At 41.5% G+C, this 27,599-nt stretch overlaps 1 protein-coding gene across 1 annotated transcript in view; it reads left to right on the forward strand.

Moving 5' to 3' along the window:
* MARCHF3 (membrane associated ring-CH-type finger 3) overlaps window positions 1–27,599 on the forward strand; it is a 153,000-nt gene that overhangs the window by 96,319 nt on the left and 29,082 nt on the right. Inside the window, exons 2-3 of the mRNA XM_032264120.1 lie at window positions 18,702–18,945; window positions 21,734–21,938. Coding sequence (XP_032120011.1) covers window positions 18,758–18,945; window positions 21,734–21,938 — 393 coding nt within the window. The 5' untranslated portion in view covers window positions 18,702–18,757. The remainder of the gene's footprint in view (window positions 1–18,701; window positions 18,946–21,733; window positions 21,939–27,599) is intronic.

Consider the following 27,599-nt stretch of genomic DNA (forward strand, 5'->3'; position numbering starts at 1 on the left):
AAAACTCCGTCTCAAAAAAAAAAAAAAAGAGAAATTGTATCCACAGTGTGAGACTTGGGGATTACTAAGGAAAGTGATTTGGCTTTAAGGGTTTTTTATAATTTGTTTTTTGCTTTTTTGCTCTACACGTTAACTCCTAGCTTTTAAAAACAACAAGAAAGTTCTCTAGAATCAGATCAACAGGCCAGCCACAGTGGTTCCCACCTGTAATCCCAGCACTTTGGGAGGCAGAGATGGGCAGATCACATGAGGCCAGGAATTTGAGACCAGCCTGGCCAACACAGTAAAACTCCATCTGTACTAAAAATACAAAAATTAGCCAGGTGTGATGGTACACACCTGTAATCCCAGCTACTCGGGAGGCTGAGGCATTAAAGTTGCTTGAACCTGGGAGGCAGGGATTGCAAGAGTCGAGATTGCACCACTGTGCTCCAGTCTGGGTAGCAGAGCAAGACTGTCTCAAAACAAAAAAGAATCAGATCAACAGAGCTGAGAATTATATTCTGTTCTCCTCTAAGTTAGTAAAATGTGGACTGAAAAATTCTGAGGTGCTCATCAATGTCAGTGATAGCTGCTGCATCTATATATTGTAAAATTTAGTCATGAAATTCCGCAGCCATTACACATGGTCTTGCCCAAGCATTAAATACCAGGACTCTCCTTGTTTCAAAATTGGAATCTTATCAAAAGAACAGATACTTTCTCTTACGCCTTCAATCCTACTCAGTGTTATTAGGAAACTCAGTTTTTTTGTGGAATATGCTTGTCATAGCTGCAGAAATCACCTATTTTGTTAATTCTATCTTGAGGAAAGAAAGCTTTTTAATTATTTAAAAGAATTAAAAGGAATTACCCTACTCTTTTTTCTCATCCTACCCTCACCCCAAAAACAACAACCAAGGTCACCTTGCATAGTATATGCATTTACTCAGTATTAAATAATAATAGTGGTAGCAAGTCATAGAAATTTGGGTCAGAAATTGAGTTAATCAGGTTCTTCCACTAAGTTTAGGGTACTGAGAAAATTATAAAACTCCTTTGCTTTAGCTTCTTCATTTATAAAACAGGTGACTATACCCACCAATTCTCATAAGGCCACATGGTTTAAATATACAATTGCTGGCTGGACAATTTGGATATATAAATTCCAAAGAGGAATGATAAATGATGCTTTATAAAATTTGGCAGATTATTGCTGCTTACTCCTGTTTATAATTTGTCTTCTCTAGCAAGAATATGACATCTGTGAAATATATGGACTTTTAATTTAAATTGGCATATTTCTAGTTAAAAGTCGGGGGGAAGCTAACCAGATGTTAATTTAGACACATTGTATATGTATGAGGAAAAAAGAGTATATCCTGTCTGGGTCATTGCCTGTCTACTATTGACATCTGTGACTGCTCCCACATGGGGCAGAGGGCCACTGGAGGGTTCAGGCATGAACCTGGTGGTGGTGACCACTGATGACTGTTTGTCACATTGCTGCAGTTCTCTGTAGCTAGGGGCGTTTGTGAATTTGTCACTTCATTTTATTCAGACACAGCCTGGTGTAGATCGCAGAAGCTGATTTAGTTTTTATGTGTTACTGTTGAGAGACCCAAAGCTGAGGGAGAGCAAATGACACACTGGCGGCCCCAATGCCAACCTGCAGTGCAGCAAAGAGCCTGGGGCCTCTGGGGCCTGACCCGGGGGTCTTCCCACTAAACCAGCTGTTTCTAAGAGGAGTCTGCTAGGGAGAAATTGTTGAATTTCCTTCCCTGGAGATCTGTAATGTCCTTTCTGCACCTACAGAATAAAGGAAATTCTGTGTTTGCTTTCAGATTATTTATGGCGAGGGCGTGTGCTTTTTTGAGTTTTGGTTGCTTGCTCTGGTTTCCCTTGTGTTTATTGTTTGTTTTCTCAGGAGGCAGTTTAATATGCTTTCCCTCCTGAGGGTTATAAAATGCTATTTGTTCAACTGTTTTTTCTAAATATAATAAAAATTTATTTTAGAAAATTTCAAAAATACAAAAAGCAGAAACAATAAAAAAATCACTTGTTACCCAGAAAGAACCACTATTCACATATTGATATACCACCTTTCTTTCTTTGAATTACCCTTGAAATTACAAGTACAAATATTTATCTAACTGTTTCACCTGGCCTTATATTTTCCATTGCTATTAAACATTTGTTATAAACTCATGTTAGTGGCCTCCCTGATGGTCTAGAATATGGATACACTATGTATTTCTTTAACCTTTCCCTGACTGTTGGATGATTATCTCATGTTGTGCTACTAGAAAAGAGTGTTGCAGGGTATTAAAAAGCACTGCAGATTGTGCATAAGTCCTTGTTTGCATTTCTGATTATGTTCCTAAGACAAATTCCTTTTTTAAAAAGGCTCAAACATTATGTCCTAAAAATCAGTTTCTAAAAGGAAAATCACAGCCATCTTAAGGTTTTTCATACATACTGCCAAATTGTTTTTCTGGAGGTGTGAAGGCTCATCACCCACCCTCAGAAGAGCCCATGTCACCTCTGCCCAGCACACCCCAGCAAATACTCTTTTGCTGTGTATCAGGGATTATAGATTACTTCCTTTGTGGCCTGAACATCACCAAGAAGGTAACTGAGAATTTGCTTCAATTTTACTTAATGATTTTTAAAGACATATGTGCATGTGTAATGTATATACACACATGTATATACATATATTAAAGCCATATATACATTTGTATGTTTTAGATTGACTCTTTGGTGTTTTCTACTCTGTTAGTTAGGGTTCTCCAGAGAAACAAAACCAACAGGAACATATATATCTATTTCTCTAGCAAGCTGGAGATCCAAGAGAGTCAGTGACGTGGTTCTAGTCCAAACTTCAGCAGCTCAAGACCCAAGAAGAACCCATGTTTCAGTTTGAGTTCAAGGGCAAGGAATTCAGCTGTCCCAGCTGAAAGGCGGTCAGGCAGAAGGAATTCCTTCTTATTTGGGGAAGGGTCAGCATTTTTGTTCTATTCAGACCTTCACCTGATCGGAGGAGGCCTACTCACACTAGGGAGGTCAAACTGCTTTACTCGGCCTATCAGTTTAAATGTTAAATGTTAAACTCATCCAAAAACACCCTCACAGAAACTCCCAGACCAAATATCTGGGCATCTTATGGCCCAGTCAAGAAGACACATAAAATTAACCATCACACTTATACTGCTGTGCCACTTTTGCCTGCCTGTCAATCCCAACCAATAGCTACATGTGACTATTTGAACCAGCTCATAAAAGCTCAATCACCTAATCATATTTCTGAATATAGAAGTAATGATACCATTCCAACTATAACCAGCCATTTTATTCCCAGTGGGAAAATATATATACATGAGTTTCAAATCAGGGGAGCCAGAAACACAGCTCCCACAATGCTCATACTCTCCCTCACACAGCAAATCAGGACCTGGGCCTGGTAGACAGGTTGAGAAGATCTTTGAGCCTGAGATCCTCCTTTTCTACACTTTCAACATGTCCTGAATTGATGGAAAATGGAAGTGTTTTGGCTCTGTATCCACTCATTTCATCATTTATTTTTTTCTTTTTCTTTCTTCCCCTCTCTTCCTTCCTTTCTTCATTCTTTCTTCCTTCCATTCTTCTTTTTCAACAGTACTCTCCGTATCAACTTAAAGAGACTTATGTGCAAGTAGGGAAGGGAATTAAAGATGCTTTGTTTTAGAGATGCTTGCAAGCCATTACTAAGTTAAGAGTTCAGGTTCATGGCCTGCCTCTTAATTTTCCTAAATAACCCCTAGATCTGAGTGCCTGATTTCAAGTTTAGTAATGAACATAAGGATTATCCAAAATTCATGCAAAAAAAAAAAAAAAACCATCAAATAGCAAAGTGAATACTGGACTGCTTAGAAGTTAAGTCAGATAGAAGATATTGTATTTCTAAGTAGGAGTTCTGTGTTAGCCCTGTGATTGTGTCACTTAACCTGGATATACACTTTGATATCATGATAGTGAATTTATTCATTCAGTGAGTCAGCAAATATGTTTAAGTGCCTATTGTATGCCAAGCACTTGTGAAAAAGCAGTGGGTCCTAATAATATTGGGAAAAAAAAAAAAGAAGAAGAAGGTAGAGATTATCAGGTTGGGGGAAGTTCTGTAAACTATGCCTTTGAATGCAGTCTTCCCAGTGACTGCATTGCCATTAAAGAAGATTGCTCATGTAAAGAAATCACGTATGTTTTTGTAGTTTAAAAAATAATGCAGTTTACTGAAGCAGATTGGAGCTTCATTCCTTGAAGCTAATAAAAGAGGCTTATGGGAGTTGGAAGGAAATAAAGAGAATGACTTTACAATCATTTGTAGATACACAAGTATCTTTAGATGGCCTTTTTGCTCTTTTTGATGAAAATATCCAAAAACCTCCACAGTAATGGGTAATTCACCTAGGAACTCATCTTCATTATTTGTGTAATTTTTAATTCTCCCAGCTTTTAGTTTTATGTAAATCGAAACCACTTAAGGGCTTTAAAAAGATACTGAAGAGAATGCCAGGCATACAGCAGAAAATTCTGTTATTGAATTTACCATAGTGATCATCATTTGTAAATCTAAGAAATGAGTCCAGTTTATGAACAGACCAGGCTAGAGACATCAACATGCTTTGTTTGTGTATGTATGTACTATCATCATGGATTAGCTTTGGTTGCATTTTCTCCCCTAGTAGACAGGATGCATATATTGGTAGCCTTGAAGTAGAACTTAAGAAAAATCATGATACAGTACATTTTGGCCTCTTTCTAATGTCCAGATCCTTATGATCCAGATATCCAAAAGTAGTAAATTTCCCCTTTAGCATGTTCCTGTTTTGTTTTATTTTATTAGAAACCGTATTTCCCACTGTGTACCTAGTAAACATCTAAGTGGGTCCTGTGCTGAGCATGTGTAAACAAGATGAAGAGAGTGCCTGGTTTCTAGAAGTGTTGGAATCAGCAGATGAAAGTTATAGTTTGCACTTCCCTTTTACCTTGGTATTAGAAGGAAGCATTTGTTCTTTTTCAAAATGTGTGAAAGTCCTTCACTTACAGAGTCATGGAAGCTGTTTCCTGCCAGTTCATTGGTTCAGCAGCTCTTATGGAGTTCTAGGGAAGCCAAAACAGCAAACAACAACAACAAGAAACCACTTCCGGCTGGGTGCGGTGGCTCACGCCTGTAATCCCAACACTTTTGAGAGGCTGAGGCGGGCGGATCACGAGGTCAAGAGATCGAGACCATCCTGGCCAACATGGTGAAACCCCGTCTCTACTAAAAATACAAAAAATAGCTGGGCGTGGTGGCGTGCGCCTGTAGTCCCAGCTACTTGGGAGGCTAAGGCAGGAGAATTGCTTGAACCTGGGAGGCAGAAGTTGCAGTGAGCCGAGATCGCACCACTGCACTCCGGCCTGGCGACAGAGCGAGACTCTGTCTCAAAAAAAAAAAAAAAAAAACACCACTTCCGTCCTGGCCAGCCTCCTTGGCATGCATTTCCTAACCCTCCTTCTTAATGCAGCAAGCCCTACGCTGGTATCTGCAGAACCATTTAGGAATCTCCTCAGAGCCCACCCCTACATTATTTGTTTTTTCACTGCTTTACTATTCTACACACAATTTCAAACTAAATAGAAATGCAGATGGGCACACGAGCATCTAGATTTCCCAGAATACACATTTTTCATGAATGCTTCCCTCTCAAAGTATGTGGACAGAGCCAGCGTATTATCTTCCCATTATCACTCTGTTTTAATATCTAACTGACAGATGCCTGTCACTAAAACAAGGCAATAATGGACAGAAAATGCCCCTGCTCTTAAAGAACAAAAAAAGAAAGACACTGGATTGCTGTCAGTCTCAGAGACACTTGTCAGCCATTGTTCAAGAAGGCTTATAAATGCGTCTTTGGGGAATACCTATGAACGACTAAATGTTTTCACCCTTATTAGTGAGAAGAAGGAAAGGAAGATGTTTCTCATGCATGTACAGATCTTTCCCACAGTGGAAGCTTGCCCAGAGTGTTAATGTGTCACCAGCATGGTGCTGGAGCAGGGTGTGGTTCTGCCAGATGGCACCTGCAGGCTTTTCTGGGTGGGAATGGCTGCCTGCTGAATCAAAAAGCCCAAGCTATACGGGCATGATGACCTTGAGTAGTCAGTCTACAGAGGTGTTAGTTCTGTTGACCCCCTTCCACAGGTTTGGGCCACCTTCAGATGTATCCCATAAATAAAATAGAGTGGAGTTCTGCAGGGGCAAGTGGCACCAAGTGATATGTGCAGCAATAGGTAAAAAAAAAAATGTTTTAGAATTGTTCTCATTTTTCCTAAGGGACAGGTAAATATAGAAGGTCATTAAGGAGTGTTGGACCTAAGAAAAGACTGTATGTACCATAAGGACAAAAGTCTTAGATACCAGAGCAGGCAAGGAAAACAGCACCTTCCTTCCAAGATTGCTGCAAAATGACAGGAATGATGCCCTAACTTGCTTTGTGTCCCCTCAGATCACAAATCCAGACCTTCTCTATACTTAAGAAGGGTTTCTTATGGTATAGTGGTCTGATTTTTTTTTTTTTTAATTTCAGTAATGACAGGTGGATATTTAAGAGTAGTGTGTTAGTCTGTTCTCATGCTGCTAATAAAGACATATCTGAGGCTGGGAAATTTATGAAGGAAAAAAGTTTAATAGACTCACAGTTTCACATGGCTGGGGAGGCCTCACAATCATAGCAGAAGGCAAAGGAGGAGCACAGTCACATCTTGCATGGCAGCAAGCATAAAAGAGCATGTGTGGAGGAACTCCCCTTTATAAAATCATCAGATCTCTTAATGCCATTTCTTACACTTTGTACACAAAGAAAGAAAAGAAAATCATCAGATCTCGTAAGACTTATTCACTATCATGAGAACAGCATGGGAAAGACCTTCCCCCATGATTCAATTACCTCCCAACAGGTCCCTCCCACAATACATGGGAATTATGGGAGCTACAATTCAAGATGAGATTTGGGTGAGGACACAGCCAAACTGTATCAAATGACAACAAGTACAACTCAGTTATTATAGAACATAGCTAAGGTACCAATTGCATACTCTGAAGACTGGGAATCATAGGAAAGAATTAGGCAGTGCTCGTGGCTTTTTTGTGTAAGACGTATTTCAGGATAACCAGATTGCACTGGTTGATCAGGAAAGTGCTTTGTTACGAAAGAATTCTAGCTACTAAATGTGGAAGGGAAGTTAGAATTGGAAAAGTATAATTGGATAGCCCCCAAATGAAATAATTGATTCAGGCAACTGTCATCAGTGGATGGAATCATTAGACCTTTAGAAATGTCTAAATGGGGACTTCTCTGAACCCACCAAAAGTGGGACAGCCATACATTACTTGCCATCCGATGTGATGCACCAAGAAGTAGACAGTACCACCTATGAGCTAGTATTGGCTGAGAGTTGAACCTGAAATGAATCAAGCCAATCCTGGGGTTCCAGAAAATACAGGGTAGAGAGGGACAAGTGAAATGGTAACACAAGAAGATAGGCAAATTTAAAAAGTGAGGCCAGGCACAGTGGCTCACTCCTGTCACCCCAGCACTTTGGGAGGCCGAATTGGGTGGATCACGAGATCAGGAGATCGAGACCATCCTGGCTAACACAGTGAAACAGAGTCTTTACTAAAAATACAAAAAAAAGAAAATTAGCCTGACGTGGTGGCACACACCTGTAGTCCCAGCTACTCAGGAGAAGGCTGAGGCAGGAGAATCATTTGAACCTGGGAGGCAGAGGTTGCAATGAGCCGAGATCACACCACTGCACTCCAGCCTAGGCAACAGGGCAAGACTCTGTCTCAAAAAACAAACAAACAAAAAGTGGAGAGTAGGACAGCGCTCTAGAGGACCTCTACTTGCATTTCTTCAACAGATAATGGGTTGGGAAGAAAGGGAGGGCCTATGCGTGAGTGAGAAGGACATACAATGAATAACATCCAAATGTGATGTGTACAGCTTATTTGGGCCATTTAAACAAACCAGCCAAAAGATTTTTCTAGGCAGTTGGGGAAATTTAAATACAGTCTGGGTAGTAGATGATACCAAGGAAATATTAAGTTTGTTAGGTAAAATAATGACTTTGTGGTTGTATGAGAAATTTTCATATTTTTAGAAATTCATACTGAAGTATATGGGGTAAAATTACTGATTTCTGGGATTTGTCTTAAAATCATAATAAAAAGGAAGGAAGGAAGGATAGGTGAAACAAATGTGATAAAATCTTGATTGATTTTTATATTCACATATATATATACTCTCTTGTAATCATTTAAATAATTTTTGTAAACAAAGGGAAGGAAATTCAAAAAGTAAAATAAAAATATTGGCATAAAAATATTTTTTGATTGGGATGATAAGATATATGTGGGTTTACTGTCATGTTTTATTTGTTTGACACTTTTCATAATAAAAATATTAAGGAAAAGAGTAACAAATCTCTCTCAGGTATGGTAGTGGGGGGTCCATGGCCTAGAATCAAGATTGGAGCTCAGACTAGAATAAGGTCATTATCTGATAATTCAACTTTTTTATTTTATTTTATTTTTGACAATCTCCTTTAATTAAATTTAAAAATAACCCTATTTCTGTTGGATTTTTTAGGTGGTCACTGAAAACCAAGTTCCTTGCCTTATATCAGGCAATTGGAGGAGAATTTGGGAAACAGTCTCTGGTTTTGAAGTTAATGCTGATCTTAGCTGGAATAACTTGCTTTCTTCAGCATCTGCAGTGGCTAGTCTCCTGGGACTTATCTGGCTACATGTATTTTTCACATTTATTAGTGAAATTGGAGATTCAAGAATAAAACACAGTCCTCGGGAACATTGTGTTAATTTGTGACACGCTAGAGATTTTTTTAGCCCATAAAACAGATGAATGAGCTCCATGGGGGCATAAGTGTTATTTTCACCCTAGAAGGCAGTAAAGGCCCACTGTATTTATTAAACACTTAGAAGATGGAAAATGAATAGTGCTATGAAAATAGAAAAATACACTCACACTATTACTATTAATAGTGTAATTTTTTTGTCTGTTCTGAAGGAAAAGTACCATCAGATGAAAATGTATAATGGTAGACCTCTGTATATTATTTAGTTATTTTGCCTTGGATAATAATTTAATTCAGTTTCTGTTTCTATCAAACAGGCTGAATCCAGGTATGAAATCTTACCCATTATTTTTGGCAGGGCTGGGCCTACAAAAAAAACCAAACAGAACAAAATAGATATTTGATTCAGGACCTTCCTTCTGAGTGGCTAAGTGACTTAAGGGGATGTTCTGTGTAAGCTGACACACTGTGGGCATTTCTAACAGGCCCTACACACTTGGCTTCCCAGGAGGATTGTGGAGACAGCACACTGGTCCTCCTACTGAAAAAGTCCAGATTCAGCCAGCACTCCAACAGGTGGGGGTGTGGAAGAGAGGCCACTCGGTACCAAAATGCAGGGGACTGATACAGCCACCCAGGCCATGATGCATGCTGTGCCCATACAGACAGACAGGTCCCAGCCAGAAAACAAATGCAGGGAGGGGGCATGTGCTCCAGTTAGAAAAAAAATAACACCTCAGAGGTTCCCTAAAGAGGTTTATAAGTGCTTTGCATTGAGGTATATAGAAAATAAGTATCATCACCAGGAAAGAGACCCTATTCTCCATCGATTTCACGGTTCATAAGAATCCAGGATACATGCTGTGCAGAGAGTAAGTGATAAAGTGATCTCAGGTAACTCGGTCCTTGGCTATGTGTTACTTTGTTCTTGTGCTTGTTTGTGTCTTGATTATTTAAAAGACTGGACCCATTTTAGGGAGCCAATAAAAAAGAATCTATGTTTCGTGTGTGTGTGTCTGTGTGTATGTGATGGGGTTTAGAGGAGGGAAGCCATGTCTAAGGCCAAGGACAATAATTCCAGGGGGAGTTTCTGTGATTTTTTTACCTATTTTTTACATACTTGGCTTATATTAGACTGTCAAAGCAGATGTCAGTAGTTGGGTCTTCATGAGCTATTGGCTTGGGAAGATGGGGGTAAGGGTCATGAGAATTGTAGAGGAGGGTGGGCTGAGTGAGGAGCCTAGAGGTGGGATCTGGAAGGGGCCTCTTGTCCCCCTGCCCTGGCCCCATTGTTGTGAGCTGAACCTGTTGCGCTACAGACTTAAGTACTTCCCATTATCAAGAGCCCTCTACGTGCCAGGCCCCCACCTACCTCAGGTCGCCAGTGTCTGGGGAAACAGGCTCAGCATCCAGTAACTTTCCTGTTGGTAAGCACTGGGTGGTGGTTTGAAGCCAGGTCCCCCTGACCCAAAACCAGGGCTCAGTGTCCTCAATCTCAAGGGTCCCAGACAGCTCCTTACGCAAAAACTAAATGTGTAAAAAGGCCATAAAGGAACACTCAAGACATGTTTGTTTCTGTAAAGCATGCATGAGAGAACAATCAGTGTTTTGAGGATGTTTGGTATTATGTAGCATATGATAGAGAGTCCATCTGTCATGCCTACGAGGGGGCCGAAATGCAAAGTCCAAGGAGGTTTAGTCTTTAGTCTGCACTTGCCTTCATATTCCTTGGCAAGCTGAGTGACTTTGCTTACCCTTGTGTGTAAATCGAAGGTAATGCAGTCAAATATGTTGTGGGTCCTTGTGGACCTGAAAGTGCTGCAGAGGACTCACAGAGAGGCCCAACCTACCTGAGTCTAATACAGAGTTTAGACTGCCCAATGAAAGGACAAGACTGCAGCCTCCCTGTGGTCTGGGTGAAACAGGGAAAAGGAAAGTTCCAAGGAATCCTGATTTAAAATAAGCCAACAACTGGTTTATTCTAGGCTTCTGGAGGCTTGGGTTAAGAATTAGCACATCTGTCTAGCTAATACTGGGTTGCTTATGCAGAAGAAGGTGAGGTACAACTTGGAAATGAATCACAAATCAACTTCCTTCATGATAGGCTTTCACTTGGATGCTGATTTTTAAAAATGTGTATGAGCCTAAAAACAAATGGGGAACGTTCAGTCCTTAGAACATATTTAGCTTTCATGTGGCTGAGAGGTTTTCCTCTAGTATTATCAGATATCCTGGCCAGCATGCTGTACCCTTCATGCCTTTCCTTAGCATGCTGGACAGGTAGCTGTTTGGTGCTGGTCACACTGAATATCATTTGAAGAGTACATTTTAATTTTTCATCTCTGAGTAATGCCCCATGAATGTCTCATCATGTTTTGCCTGCTCCTCTGAGTTTTTGAACTTGGTGTTTAAACTTTTCTGATGTGCCCTCATTGTTCCCGAGCCCCCAGAACTCATCTGTGCAACTTCCCTCCCCCAGCTCAGTGGGGTTCCATGTAGAAGCCGGTTGTTATTTACAAGTGCAGTTCAGCTGTCGCTGTGTCTTTGAACACATAGGCTTGTTGTGGGATTTTTAATTGCCATTTTCATCTATATAATTAAAATTAAATGAAAAGTGGATAGCCTCCAAAATCCGAATTAATTTCATGAGTACTTCTTGGGGGGAAAAATATGTCTAAATATGATAATTGTTACTTGATTTGCCTTCAGCAGAACTAGAGGATTTTACCTGGCTGAAAAGAAAATACAGTAATTTTCAATGAAAAAAAAAAAAGATCTTTCTGATGCTTTGGATACTTCTTATGCCTGAGAATCAGAATTAATCATGTGGATGAGAAATTATAAGTAATTCTGAATATAACTTTAAGGTAGTACACTGAGAATGGGAACGTATTATGGTAACTCACTCCGGATCCAATTTGCCTCAGGTTTTTTTCTCCCTCTAATTCATCATTGGGGTTTACACATTTCTCAAGAATATGCTATTACCCCAAATCAAAACCTCCCTCATGCTCAGAAACAGGCATTTCACCTGCTTACTGCCTAACTGTGCTCTGTAAGTGTGACAATGAGCACCTAGCAGAAAATAATGAAACAACAAAAAGAGGCCTATTTTTAAAAATTCATTGTGCCAGCCAGTGTTTTACTCTGCAGACTCATCAAGCGCCTGATGGACATGTTTGTAAAGACTTGGACGGTCACTTTATTTGGAATGACAAATTCTGTGCTCCACATAATGAGGTCAGTGAAGCATCCAGAAAAGAAATGTATAATTTGGTAGCGCAGGTCTGTAAGCACAGTCCTGCCATGGCTATTTAAGTTTAATGAAGCAGCTACTTTGCCGCTACACATTCTTAGTGAATAGCCTCCTTGGCGTGTTTTTGAAAACTTAAATGTTGCTGGTAATCATGTCCCAGCAATCTCCTTGGAGAGCCTTTGTGTCCTGTTCTCAGAAGAAATACGCTGCTTTTCCATGTTAATGGTTTTGAAATTAGTCATTTGCTCCATTTTCATTGGAAAGGAAGGTCACTGTGTGATTTCCTACCTTCCCTCATTTTCTCTGAACATTCAGAATACTCTTAAGTCAGTTCATCAGCCATGCAGTACACTGTCTGGTTATAACACGCCTGAAAAGCCAGTGAAATGTTCTATCAAAGAGCAGCATCCCTATTCTCAGAGACTGTTCTTAGAATTCAAAGTCTAAAAATCTAACTCAGAGAAGAAAGTTCCTGGATAGACCATTATTGCTATTTTTTCCCCATTTCAGTCACCGACCACCTTGTATTGTGCCTTCATTGGTCTCATTAGAGAAGGCTGTGCTCCCCATGTATGCAGCCTCTCACAGAGGACATTTTAGAAATCCTTTCTGAAGCAGATTCACTCATGTAAAACAAAGGTCAGACTTATGGATCCTGGACCAGCATTAATGACGCAGAACTCTGTGGGAGCAGAAAGACATCTAGCCATTCCCAATTCTGCAATGTCAGTCTCCAAACTTAGGGCCTCAGGTGGTTTCCCCTGAATGGGCAAGGGTGTGATTGGTTGTGGAAAGATGCTAGGTCCTCACGGCTCTGCCACCCCAGTGAAGGTCTGGGGAATTCTCCAGACTATTTGGTGGCCTCCACATTTCCTTGGGAAATGTAAAGTAGGATTTGAGATGGCTGAACCCTACACTACCAGAAACTTCCTAGGAAAACCTAGTAAGTTCTCAAAAAAAAAAAAAGTGAATGGATGGAAGAATGAATAAATGAATTTGCTTCTTTGATTTGCTTTGTTAACCAACTCTGGTTGTAGAGATAACACAGAATCCTTCAGGACATATTGAGACCTGAGGAGTCTACCTCTTCTTCTTCTTTTTAAAAATTCTATTTTATTGTGATAAGAGCACTTAACATGAGATGTATCCTCTTAAGAAAGTTTTAAGTGTCCAATACATTATTTCTGACTGTAGGTGCAGCAGATCTCTAGAGATTATTCATCTTGCTGGACTGAAACTTTATTCCTGTTACTAAACTCATTACTATAGGGGACCATTTCTATAGTTTGTTATTACTTCTTGAAATTTCTGGAATTGGGCATGAAGGTTGAATGCAGAGGTACAGACTTGCTCCAGACTGCTTCCAGGTTAGGCCCTGCTTAGACCACTGCCCAGGCAGCTCACGTGACCCATCAGTGCCAGCCAGCACTGACATCCTCCTGGTCTCATTTTCACATTTAAGCCTTTTGAGTCATTTTCCTATCCAAACAGAGGTGCCATTATAACAGATTTCTCCCACTTCTTGACCTCCATCTAAGAGATTAATGTTGATTTGGCATTGAAAATGCAGCTCTCGTATAAGCAGGCCTGAAAAGGGCCTTGGGATTGGCCTGTGTTTTATTTTCTACTGTATTTATCATATATTAGATTAGTTAAGATAATGGTAGCTGCCATAACAAATAGACCCAAGTATCTCTCACATCATTGCACCTTTTCCTCTATATCTTTTTTTTTCTTTTTTCAACTTTTAAGTTCAAGGGTACATGTGCAGGATGTGCAGGTTTGTTAATAGATAAACATGTGCCATGGTGGTTTGCTGCATGGATCATCCCATCACCTGTCATAAATCTTTATTAAGTATTTTCATGGAAGAATGAAACCTGTGTTCCAGATCTGAAGGCGATAGGACCAGGGAAAATGAGAAGTGAGCATGCAAGGATGAGGCTTCTTCTGTTCTCCCTAGCCGAGAGAGATGGCATGGTCAATGTCAGAGTTCAAGTGTAATGGAAAAGGTGCATCATGGTAGAGGCTGACCAGATGTGAGGAAAGACGGTTTTAAAAGACAGAAACAAGATGTAGCCTAGGCTAGGAAAAGAGCAGGAATGAAGGTTAACGTAGCAATAAAGTTCAAACTTCTCTGTACATGGCATGTTCCTACTTACAAAACGCATTCATATATATTATCTTGTTTTAGACTCACAACCAGGTGAGGTGGCTCAGGGTGTATTAGTACCCTAATTTCAAACATTCAGGAAATCTCAGGAAAGTCTGAGAGGCCGAGTGATTTACCTTGGTGAGTGGAGAGACAGGGTGTAGGCTTTGGTGTTATGCCTCCAAGAACAGAGCTCTTTCTCTAACTTGTGATTTTCCTGGAGGTTTGGGGGCTGCTGAGGCAGAGGGGCTGCCGACGTGGGCAGAGCCTACTTCCCTTCCCTTCCCCGACGACCTGTGGCCGCATCCTCGTGATGCCAGCCATGTTCCCATGGAAATCACTTACCAATGGCAACCTATTCAGAAATGCAGCAATGAATCACTGCCGCCTGGTTAGGTCTCCTGCTTTTGTGAGACCTGTACTCTGTCCTTTTCAGGGGTCACAGTTTAACAGATAAGCCTTTTTATTTTAACAATTCTCTAATCAGGCTTTCATTTATTTGGCCACCCCCTCCGTTTTCTCTGTCTCCCTCTCATCCACCTACTCCTGCTCCTCCCACTGTGTGCAGCTGAGTTTGGCCAATGCCAAATCATGTTTTATTCTCAGCCTGAGAAAGAAATTATACAAGGTGTCAAAACTGGCCAGCAAAGGACCCTTCCCACCAGTGCTGATTGATGTTTCAAGGTTACACATACACTGCTTCCTCCTAGAGAGAACTTTTGGGTAGACTAGGAAGTACTTTACCACAAGAGCAGTGCACTGACATTGATAAGAAGGCAGTCAGAGTGTGCTTGAAATCTTGCAGAAAGATCAGTAGAAGACCAGTGTTCTGCTGCAAACCAACAGCTCAGCTCTTTCTAGCATCCTTAGCAACAGCCTGCTGTTTTCCCAGGTGGCTCTGAACCAGACAGGAAAATGAGGTGGTCCATTTGTCACTGCCCCAGGTGTAACATATGCATGCCAATTGGTGCATGCAGCTTGTAAGGCCAGCTCCTGCCTGCCCCATGCCTGCATCTAGGCCTCTGGGTTTCCCTTTCACTGAGATCAGGACAGTGTGCTTCCTTTCCTCCTCCTCCACCTAAGTGATTAGATCCACTCTTCTAGGATTAGGACCAACACAGCTATCCTCAGTTCTGTGTAATCCCTCTTACCCCATTTTTAATTCAAGGCCACGATCCTTGAGGGCTGTTGGGACTCAATGTTGGCATGTAAGCCTTAGAATCTTAAGGTTATTCTGATGTGTGGTATACAGAAGACATGCTGGTATGTTCTTCAGGGAATGCTGGACTGGACTATCATTTTAGTTAGTCTAAATTGATTTACGGCTAGAGGATCTTGGATGCAGGTTCTGCAGATATGGCACAAGAGAAAGAGCCAGGGCTTGCTCGTAGGAGAAGGCAAGGTGAGGTTCATTTTGTTCTTTTATCCTAAACTCAGTGCCCTGCACCCACTACAAATAGAATAAACTGATCAGGTGGCAGATAATATCCCTTTTACCTATGAAAGGAGAAATGAAATCACCCAGAAGTGAAATTACATATATAAAATGAATTTAAGGGAAGCTCTGCTTCTAGAATTTTTAAGGACATTTTATTGTGGATTTAGGTCACACATTTAGAACTACTTCCTCTGACGAGGACTTAATCTAAGTTACAAGTGTGTGAACTTGGGGCTATTATGTACGTGGGTGACAGGCAATTCACAGAGGGTAGCCTAACTACTGGCAGCCCTGGGTCCCATCATTTACTCTGTGTATCCCCTCCTCACCTCTTTCCAGTTCCATCAAGTATAGGGAGGGAGTGTTTGGCCCTCTGAGCTGGAGTTAGGCAAAACCCGAAAATAGACTCTCAGAGTGCACCTAGACATAATGATTCCATGCGGCAAGAAGGTCACTGTGTCTGCTTTTCCTGCCAACACACCCCTGGGTCTTAATCTATGGCTGCCTTGTGAAGCAAGAGAGCTGTGCCAGGAAGTTACACTTTGTGACTGTGAGGCATTATGAGAATTTAAAATCATGTCAATGGAGTTTTGTAAGGGCAGGCCAGGGAAGAGGAGTTATGCACAGTTTTAGAAGAGGACAGTCTTTTAACATCTCTTTGTGTTTTGGTCTGAAAGCTACCATAACTCAATTTTTAAAAACAAAACAAAACAACTCTCTGGCTCCAGCTACAAATCAACTCCACCCTGCCAACCCTTTCAAAAAAATAATAAGATACCTACCCAAAAAATTTTCTGGGGTTATCCGAATGGTGGGATTATGAGTGAGTTTTATTGTCTTCTTTGTGTTCGTAGTTTTTATAACATACCATATACTAATTGCTTTACAGTTTAAAAAAAAAAAAAAAAAAAAGCAAAGAATCCTATTTAAAAAGCAAAACTGTACCCTATACCAACTGGCTGATTGTGCTGAATGTTCAGTATTGCTGGTCATGAAAATGGCGTGAGGGGGGCAGCCCCTGCCTGTGCCCCCATGTCAGGCCTCAGACAAGAACTGGAGTCCACAGGCATCTCACCACTGTGGGTTCAGGAGGGCTGCTGGGCAAGGGCAGACACAGCCCCTGAGAGGACTCCAGGCAGTCAGTGAGGGTGGGAAAGGGAGGCTGCTGGTGCAAGGCCAGCCAGACACCTCGGTAGCAAGGAAGGGATGACGGTCACATCCAATTGTTTTGGACAGTTAAGCCTGCCTGACATGTGCTTGTCAGGAGGGAAACTGTCAGCTCAAGTTCATCAGGAAATACTGCATTCTTGCCCTGAGAATATCCAGTTGCACATTATTCTGGCAGTTGGGAAGATCCTGTTTTCCAGAACCATGGGGATCAAGGAAAATGTAACAAGTAGAGACAAATATCTGGAAGAAAACAACCCCTTTCAGAATGCCAGAAATCCTCTTGGGGTTTGAGGTTCTGCAAACGACAAGATATTTCATTTATTTAAGCTTGGGCCTTGACCACCCAAATGGGTTATTGATGTGAGCTCAGTCCGTCCACTAATCCTGCTGCTGTCTACTGATCCCAGGCCATGTTGGGCCTGGGAGCCTGAGGTAAGCAGGCTAGTCATGAAACTGTGTCATCTCACCTTTGGACAGAATTCTTCCAGCAAGCTTCTGTAAAAACCTCTATTTCTTATGTGTCAAATGCTGACCTATTATTGAATCCAATGGGGTTCCTCACTCCATGGGTCTGAGTGCTTTGAACTTGAGGTCATGACCCAAGCCTTCGCCACACAGATCAGGAGCAGAATTCCTTGCAGTTTAATCCCAGCACTTTGGGAGGCCGAGGCGGGTGGATCACGAGGTCAAGAGATCGAGACCATCCTGGTCAACATGGTGAAACCCCGTCTCTACTAAAAATACAAAAATTAGCTGGGCATGGTGGCATGCACCTGTAGTCCCAGGCTGAGGCAAGAGAATAACTTGAACCCAGGAGGCGGAGGTTGCGGTGAGCTGAGATCACGCCATTGCACTCCAGTCTTGGTAACAAGCGAAACTCCGTCTCAAAAAAAAAAAAAAAACACCATGTGTCTAGGAGGTAAGGCCCTTATTAGTAATGGATTATGTTTAACTGGTGATAGAGATCTCATTCATTACTTTCTTATGTTCTCCTATGTGTTTCCCTGTGATGATCCATATGAGCCTGCATTTTAGGTAGTATACAAATAAGACCTCATGCTAATGTATTTATCATCACGTCCATTAGAAAATAAAAGCTCATTAAACTCATTATTTCATGAATAACTTTAAGACAAAGCTAAAATAGGTTCAGTTTTTAAAGGAAGTTAATTTTAATATATATGATATAGAAAATTGTATCATGCAGTAGATATGGCAAACAGAAAATTGTATCATGCAACAGAAAGGCGGTACAGTCATTGCACTCAATGTTTGGCAAATACTGTCCTAGAACATGCTATTAATACTTGGCCAAATTCATTTTTATTTTCCTTCCTTCTTTCTCTCCCTCTCTTTTTAATCTTAGTATCTCAGAATGAAGCTGTATGGAGAATAAATTGCTTACCAGAAAAAATAGTTGTGAATGTTTTTAATAATGATTCTAGTAACTTTTAGAGAGTGTCAACAAAGATTTATTACTTCTCTGGCACAGAGTAGAGAACTACTTATCTTCTCTTCAGAGCTGGGCCTCAGAGTCATCATTCTGCCCCTCGTGGAAAGCAGGGTTCCTAAATGTTTATATATACCAACATGCTTGCTGTCTTGTTCATACCATATCTGCTATTTCTTGTGGGCTCTATGTGTGTGCGTGCACACTTGTATTAAATAGTAACGAGATAATGTGCCACATCTAGGCTACTCCTGTTATTTATATTCAATAACGACATGATGATGTTGGTGGTCCATAATTCTCCATTTTCTATTAACCACCCTGCCCAAGTAAACTGTTTTCTGATCTCTCTTAGATGGAAATCCTGTATGAATGTGGAAGCCATTAGCAGAGTAATTGCTGTCTGTTACCATGACAACCAGCCGCTGCAGTCACCTGCCCGAAGTCCTGCCAGACTGCACCAGCTCAGCTGCGCCCGTGGTGAAGACGGTGGAGGATTGTGGCAGCCTAGTGAATGGGCAGCCGCAGTATGTCATGCAAGTTTCAGCCAAGGACGGGCAGCTGCTGTCAACAGTAGTGCGGACTCTTGCCACCCAGAGGTAGTACCACAGTTAAAATAAATGAATCTGTAATTGATCCAGAGAACTCTTTGTCAGATGGAAAATGCTAACGGGAATGTAATTAGTGCTCAGGTCTTTGTGTCAGGTGAGAGGAGGTGCCGGGGAAAAAAAAGACTACACAAATTCTGTCATTGCCGTTTCTATAGCAATAGGATATAAAGGTAAAATTCACCTTATTGAATTTTCCCCTTAAAGTCATACTTACAAAGAGCCAGGAGGGGAAGAAGCCCACAAGATACTGGGTTGCTTGCTTTACATTTGTTATTTTGACATTTGTTATGTAATTGCCCTCTTGTTGTCTCTAGTAGATAACAAAGGTAGTCCTATTGGAACAGGATTAAGAAGGTATCTGATTTCAGGCAACTGAGTCAAAGTGACTGGATGTGTGGGCAAAAGTTTTGAAGTGACATTTTTGTTGTGCATGTGGACTGGCATTGCCTGATGGAAGCTGTCCAGGGCTACTTCCTGGGCACGTCTCTTCTCATCACTAGGAGGTCTCTTCTGCTGTCCCCTCCTTCAGCCTCAATGGCCCCCCATCCCTGACGCTTCACACACATCTGCCCTATGAAGTGCTATTGTGAAAACTTCCTGAGGCTTCCCAAGTAGTGAACTAAAGCCAGAGTGCAGGCTCTGAGCAGCTTGGAAACCGCTTATCCTGACCATCACTTTGTCTCCTCCTGTGTTCTTGGTGGATAGGGAGTTATGGGCTTCCAGGCTAATAGGAGCGTCATGGCTTCTCCAGCTTTTTCTCAGAATGGGTAAGCAGGACTTCTAACCTATGCACATAAAAGGTAAATCAACATTGGACTTGCCCCCTAGTGTCAGTGCTGACACTTCTGACCTCTAACATAGGACCAGTCATTCACACCTTGTTCTCTTACCTCTGTCTGAGTGATCAGTCAACCCCTCTGGTGCAGACACAGGCCTACAGATCCGTGTGCCCACAGCAGGACTACCAGTGGCATCCCACCCTGGGCATGGTGGCCCTCAGACACGGAATCACACTAACATGCATGTTGTGAGCATTGCCCATATGCCCTCCATTTAAAATCTGTGCTGCTAGTGCAAAGGAAAACATAGAAAAACATTTCATGTATAATTTTCTGCCTCTTGGAGAACAGATAACAATTGGTTAGGACTCAGGGCAGGACAAAGCAGTGACTGTCTTTGGTCCTCTGTGAACTGAGACTAGGGGACTGATGTGCTCCACTCGCCCTTTGCAGGCATCAAACAGCTCACTTGACCAGGAAGAGCAGGCTGTAATTGACATGGCTGAGACCTGTGAGCCTCCGTGTGTATGGGGGTGTGTGGGTGTGTGGCAGTGTGGCTGTGTCTGTCTGTCTGTCTGTCAGGCATTTTTACCTGCTCTCCCACCATGCGGTACTGTAAACCAGGTTTCGGGATTTTGTAGGCTCAATGTAAATGAAGGAGGCCCAGAATGATGAGCAAAGAAAGAAAAAACAATTCTGTCCACTTTCTTTTCCCATCCCTGGGCACAAGTAAGCCTTTCAGGCTAATGGAAGTGAGGTCCTTTCCTTTTTTGATCTCCTTTTGGCCTTCCCTGATTCCCAGCATCATTCCCAGAAAGGCCTTTGGGAAGCAGCAGTTCTTCCATGGCTGTTTCCATTTGGACCAAAGATGGTGTTCAGGAGGATGAATGGGCATGTGCCTGGGTCACTGTCTTCTTTGGGGGGCATACAGAGAGGCAAGGGAGGGCAGGTAAAGAGGCTGGTCCTAGGATTTACATGATGAGGACTTACATGATAAGGGCCACGTTATTTGATTTTCTCTGACCTGAGATTTTTCCATGAGAGACAGTAGCTAGCATTAACTGGGCATTTGCTATGTGCTGGTCCCTATTCTAAGCCTCTAATCTGGGCAATCTTTTCACTACCTCACTGTTACCATATGAGGAAAGCACCATTCTTTGTGCCCATTTTAGAGTTAAGGAGACTAAAGTACAGGGAGATGAAGTTACTTACCCAAAGTTATCCAGGTGGTAGACAGCAGAGTTGAGGTTTGAGCCCAGCCAGCCGGATTCTGGAGCCTGCACCATGAACCACTAACTACACTAAGCTGCCTTCATGAAATGTGTAGGAGTGGTTTTTCTAAATTAAAGGCAGAACTCTAGACTGAGGCTACCTCAGTAGGACATACTCATTACTCACTTTCAGCTTGGCATCTTTGGCATCCCATAGAGCATCCTGTGAAAGCTCAAAGGACAATCCACCGTTCAGCTTTGTGCTTTGGCTCAGACTGCAGGTCTGTGTAGTGGCTACAGAGTTTGTTGCTGGTTAACTTCCCTCCTGTCATTCTCCCACCCTATTGAAAAGAGAAATGAAAGGAACTTCTGGGTATACAAACGTGTCCTGGCTTGGTCCACATGATTCAGTTTGTCATTTCAAAACAGTAACTATTCTTAATGGTGAAGGATGGTTCTTATTTTTGGACTAGTAGTTGGCCTGAACTACATTTATATTCAAGGCAAAAATATCCATTGCTTGTTTTCACTCACTTTTGATCCTGGACCACACCTAGCTACTTTGATATTGGCAATCTCCTATTTCTTGTTGTCATCACCAGTAGATGACCCAAGTGCCCTGCAGTGCCCAGGGCCACTTGCCCTACTGCCAAGGTCAAGTGTACATCTAAGAGGTCTTAAAGCAGCTGCCCCTGGGGAGGGCCCAAAGGACAAGAGCTAGAGGGCCATCCACTTGGTAGAGGTTTCCAGCTCAGTGATCAGCAGGTACCCCTCCTTCTCTTGCAGCCCCTTCAATGACCGGCCGATGTGCAGGATCTGCCATGAGGGCAGCAGCCAAGAGGACTTGCTCTCTCCATGTGAATGTACAGGGACCTTGGGGACAATTCATCGGAGCTGCCTGGAGCATTGGCTGTCATCCTCAAATACCAGCTACTGTGAACTCTGCCACTTCAGGTTTGCAGTCGAGCGCAAACCCAGGCCGTTAGTGGAGGTCAGTAAGTGGGGCACGTCCTGAAAACTTAGCTCTAATGAGCAAATGATGTCTGTTTTTATGCCTGGATCACAGCCCTGTACAGCTTTACTGAAGCACGGTAATAGCTATGTGAGTGTGTGTGTGCCTCTGTGTGTGTGTGTGTGTGTGTGTGTGTGTGTGTGTGTGTGTGTGTCTGAGAAAGAGAGATGTAGACAGACAGACATAGAGAAGGGAGAGCTTGCTAGCTCACTTGGGATCCATCAGTAGAAATCAGTATAAGGAGAAAGAAGCATTTAGAGGCTTGATGTCCATTTTTCAATCCCTGTGAAATGGAACAAACTGATCAAACATCTTTCTCTTTGAACACCATCTGCCCAACGTGAAGCAGCAGATAAATGGGCATTTGGGTTGCATATCCTGAGAAGTCTTCATGAAAAAGTATAGCTCATAGTTTAATGGCTATAGACCCACATGTCCTGGGTTCTATGACCTTGGGTTTGTTACTTAACTCTTGTAATTACTACAAGGATTAAAGGAATTAATGTTATAAAACACTTAAAAGAATACAGGGCACATAAACAAGTCTTTGAGTAAAAATATTTCACTTGTGAAATTACACACAAACTTTTTTCGGCCAATAGCCTAATAAGATTGAACTCTTTTTTTAAAAGTTGGTGCTATCAACCTAGCCACTAAAAGGGCAGAACATTCTCTTCCATGTTTTAGAAGGTACATGATTTCTCAAGTCCACATCCAGGGTCTGCTTGTTAGCCAGAGGAATTGGAAAAATCATTAGATTATTTCTGCCCTCTCTCCTGTCCCCAAATTCTGCTAGTCAATTAAAAGTCGGATCTTGGCAACAGTAAATATTTTAATATGTTATGTGCCAAAGCTAGCTGAAAAGAACCAAGACATTGTGTCTGTGATTCAGACCTGCTCCTGTCCTCCTTATTTCAGCAGCTAACTCAGTGAAGCCCTGGAATGAAAACTAGTGCTGGAAATCAAGAGGCGCCTCTTGTAGACTATTTAACAAGAGTGTCAGCACCCAGGCTTAAGATGCTGGAGAGTTCTGTAGCTCTGTATATGTATTCTGTTAGGTTTGGCCTTGAAAATTAAATCAAGATCTATAGCCGGGGCCTATTTTAGCTATGGCTTACTTGCCAAATGGCAAAAAACTTATTTGACTTGCCCTAGTACATTCTATGCTTTGCTTAAGAGTCTGGATCTATGCATTGGAACCAAATCATTTTCTGAGTGCAAAAATAAAAGAGTTTGGATCTAGGCCTGGCATTGTGGGTCATGCCTGTAATCCCAGCACTTTGGGAGGCCTAGGCGGATGGATCACAAGGTCAGGAGTTCGAGACCTTCCTGGCTAACACAGTGAAACCCCGTCTCTACTAAAAATACAAAAAAATTAACTGGGTGTAGTGGCGGGCGACTGTAATCCCAGCTACTCGGAAGGCTGAGGCAGGAGAATCATTTGAACCCGGAGGTGGAGGTTGCAGTGAGACAAGATCATGCCACTGCCCTCCAGCCTGGACGACAGAGCGAGACTCTACCTCAAAATAAAAAAAAAAAAAAAAGGAATCTGGATCTAGTGACCTCTTAATTTAGCCATCTTACCACTTGACACCCACTTTCAGAAATTCATATTCAGAGAGGGCCTGTGGGGAATTTGGTCCTGTGCCAGATTCATTGGGATTTAACACTTTAGAACTTATCTGCAGAGGGGAAAATATAATTAAATAATAAACAAAGGAGATGAAGATTTCTCAAGCCTAATGGCAAAAGTAAAAAGAAGCTTATTTCTCCTTTCCAGAAACTTTTTGGAACCTCCCCAGTTTGATCCTGCAGCCTCTCCAGGGAAGCTGACTTCCCAGAGTGAGAAAGCCCTGATTTGAAATAAACTCCATCCAGCAATCTTTTTAACAAGTGTTTCCCCGTAAAAATCCCAGCGTATGTGCACGTAATATATACAAAGGAGGGTGTGTGTATATCTGTGCGTGCATGTGTGCACATGCATGTACACACCTTAATTTTTCTCAGATGAAATGCCTATGGCAAATTACCCACCAATTCCTCTCAGTCTCAGAGAGGGTAACATGTACCCACACACACAAAGGTCTTCAGAGCTGCTGATGACAGGTCACAGACTCATTCTTGGATCTTAGGCAACTGTCATTAAACAAGGAAACAAGGCAAATGACCTTGAGAATGTGTGAGGTGCTCCACAAGATTTAGGGCCTTGCCTACAAAAACTTCACCCAAACGGTCACCAGTGATGAAATTTTCATTGCACAAATGGAATGTGACAATTTTCAGAGTTAATGATGATTGAACAAGTTGAAAGTGAAAGGCAAACCTTCCCAAGCTGGGGGAGGCTGGCCATTTGATCATCCCGTGGTGAAATGAACTTGCTGTTTGACCACAAGCAATAAAAAGAAGTTGTCTTTGGTTTCTCAGCTGGAGGACAAATGAGAACCAGGTGCAGGCAGAGTTTTAAACAAATGACATTACTAATTGACTTTTTCCTTCTTACCAAAGGGCAGTCTATTCCTAGTGAGCATCTCTTCTCAATACTTTCACCTCAAGATCAACATACATCTTTTTTTAAGCAAATCAGCAAAACCTGCCTATTTGGGTTAAGGATTAGGAGTAGTGTTACTTTATTTCTCAATTTTACTCTTTTAATTGCTTTAATCATTACTTTGTTTACCAGTTGGATCTGCCATCTCATTAAAGCAAGGAAATTCCATAACATTTAATTTCAAAATCGATGTGACAATAACAGCTCTTGTTGCTCGAGGAAGCAGTTTAAAAAGTCATTTATAAATTTTATTTGTCAGCATCTAAACACTAACATTGGTTGAAATTACTTTTAACACCTCAGCCTTCCACTTCTCAATAAACCCTCTCAGTCCTTCGTTCAGCATAGCCGTTCATCCCCCTCACGTCACTAAGACAGTTCACTTCCTTTTCTTATCTCTGCAGCCTGTGGTTGGATGTTCATTTTTAACTGGATAGGAACCCAGGGCTGTTGTATATACCCTGGCTATGTGAAGTCCTTTTTTCTGCCCACAAGGGTGAATTTCTACTCATAATGGAAAATCAGTGGGCTGATTTTCATTAGAACCTCAAAACTGGGCATGCCCTCCTCATTTAGCCACTGGCCATCTGTGTGGCTTGGTTCAACTTCTCTGAGCTTCCCCGTAGGAGAGGGTGAGCAAAGAGCACTCCATGGCATCTTTTGGTCTCTATAAGGCTAAAAGTTATTGTTCAAAAAATATGTATTCTACACTTCAAATGGATATATTGTATGATGTATTATTAGACCTCAGTGAGTTGGTTGTCTGTGTCTACTTACCTCTCTACCTACTTTACCTACCTTGCCTACCTACCTACGTGGTCAGTCTAAATCTTTTAGTCTCTTTTACCGTAAATATTGGTGAATCCTTTTATGGTCAGTAGATATCTATTTACCACATTCTACTGGATCACTGTTCATATTTTCTTGGTTCAAGGTAAGCCAGTATAACAAGAACTGGTTTCAGCCTAAGAGCACTCCATTGTAATTATCTATGTGGATGAATTTCTGATAAAATCCAACTAATGCAAATCTCATAAGATCTGTGTCCAATCACACAAACCTTGAAAGAAAAGCATTCAAAATGTAGATAGCAAAAGGCAAAAAGATAGCAAAAAGGAAGAGCAGATGTAACACACAGAAAAATACCATGACTTGTTCCCCTAAAATATGTGCCTTGACTCCAGCCTTTTGCCATTATTGCAGTTCTGATTGACCAGTTTGCCAAAGAAGCCCATCTTACAACGAGCAAATTGCATGCTTGTAATGTCAGTTTCTAGTGATGGAATATTTGCCACTAGGCTTTCCTAAGACGTGTCTTCATAACATCCGCTCTAGCCTGGAAAATTCATGAAGTTATAGATCAGCTCAACAATGTTGTGATTTAAATGAAACAGCCAGGAAATAGTGGACATCTGGAGGAAAGGCCTTCTAGGATCTGATTTTCCTCTGATCAGGGAGACACAGTGATTTTTCACAGGGGAAGTGATTAAGTTTCCGTATTCCTATTTCCTTTACACAGAACCAGCTGATTGATAAGAATTGTGTGAACAATTTAAAAGTTGTCCCCTGTGAGTCAAAAGTTTAGCTAAATTGAAACTGAGCGTGTTTTCACACATATCAGTTACTCAGAACAATAGAATATAAAGCTTGGGAAATGAGGATTAAGGATTTTTATTCAAACTTTTTTATTAATCTTTTTTATAAAGTCACTGGAGGACAATGGTTTTAAAGTGTGTCCAGGATTCAGTGTACTCTCCAATTACAGCGCAGGGAGCAAAGTTGAACTGCTACAAAGAAACCACTTTGTACCTTGGCACTTGCTATTTAATAGATTCAAGAATTCACTTAGCTCCTAATATATACATATAGATTATATAGAGATTACATATATACACACATGCACATATGTAACACACATGAGAGGTGGGGACATTGCTGGACTCTTATTATAGTGAATTTGGTTTTGTTTTGATTTTTAATATTCATTGAAGTAAAAATATGAGTTTTGGTTTCAGAGTATTCACTTATCAGCAAATGTTTGTGGTGTTAGGGTAATTAGGCAATTATATCATAAGGGATATAAAGTGAGTCAAGAAGATTTATAGGCATGAGGACCACCACTCCATTCTTTATATGAAGGTAGACAAGCCCCTTTGTTCATTCTAAGCCATGAACGCAGCCTAGTGAGTAAGTTAGTTGGACCAGTATCATAGCATGTCATAAATGCATTGTACTGGGTCAATACTTTTATTGAGGAATTTGAATGCCTTTGGGTGCAATGTGCTCTCTCCCGTTCCCCAGGCCTTGCCTTTTGCTTGCACACATACCTGGCCCTCCACCATCTTGCATTCCCTTCCTTCATTTACAGTTGAGGTTCCAGGATTGGATGACTTCTCTCACCTTTAAAAGAGTTCTCTAATACCTGTGCACTTCTTTCTACCAGCACCTCATCTTTCTTTCAGGGTCTTATAGACCAAACCTAATTATCTCCTTTCTATTGTGCCCACTTTATAAGTGAGCTGAAATGATTGATTCAAAATCAAAAGGGAAATGAACCTCTAAGAGACGGTGTACCAGCATGGACAGTGGTGAAAATACCATTACAATATCTTGTGCGTGAGTATGCTTTAGTGTCAGCCAAGCACTTTCTTGACCTCTGACAAGGTCACTGAGCAAGCCTTCCCTCAGGCCACCTAACTCCACGTGGACTCGTGGCACCATACTTTGTGCCAGCAATGGAGATGACATGTCTGATGACCATACCCCAACAATCCTTGATCCTGCCGTCATCCAGTCTTCAATTTGTCTCTTGTTTTTAGTGGCTAATTTGGCAGGTGCTCCGTTACTTAAAGCTTAGATACAAAGAAGCTGTTTGAAGGTATCCATTAAATTCACAGCTTGCTTCATTAAAAATCACTTCATTAAAAAAGCTAGCCAACCGAAGTGTTCACATGGCCGTGCCAGATGGAAGTGAGCTAACTGCTCAGTGTCTGTGTTTTCAGCCCATCCACTGCTGGTAAAGGATTAATTTGGAGGGAAAATCCAGTTCTGTATATAAAAAGAATTATATGACTAGATTCTGTTATTTGCAA

This window comes from Sapajus apella, unplaced genomic scaffold (assembly GCF_009761245.1).
Source record: "Sapajus apella isolate SASKATOON/1434 unplaced genomic scaffold, GSC_monkey_1.0 scaffold1, whole genome shotgun sequence".
Taxonomy (NCBI): Eukaryota; Metazoa; Chordata; class Mammalia; order Primates; family Cebidae; genus Sapajus; species Sapajus apella.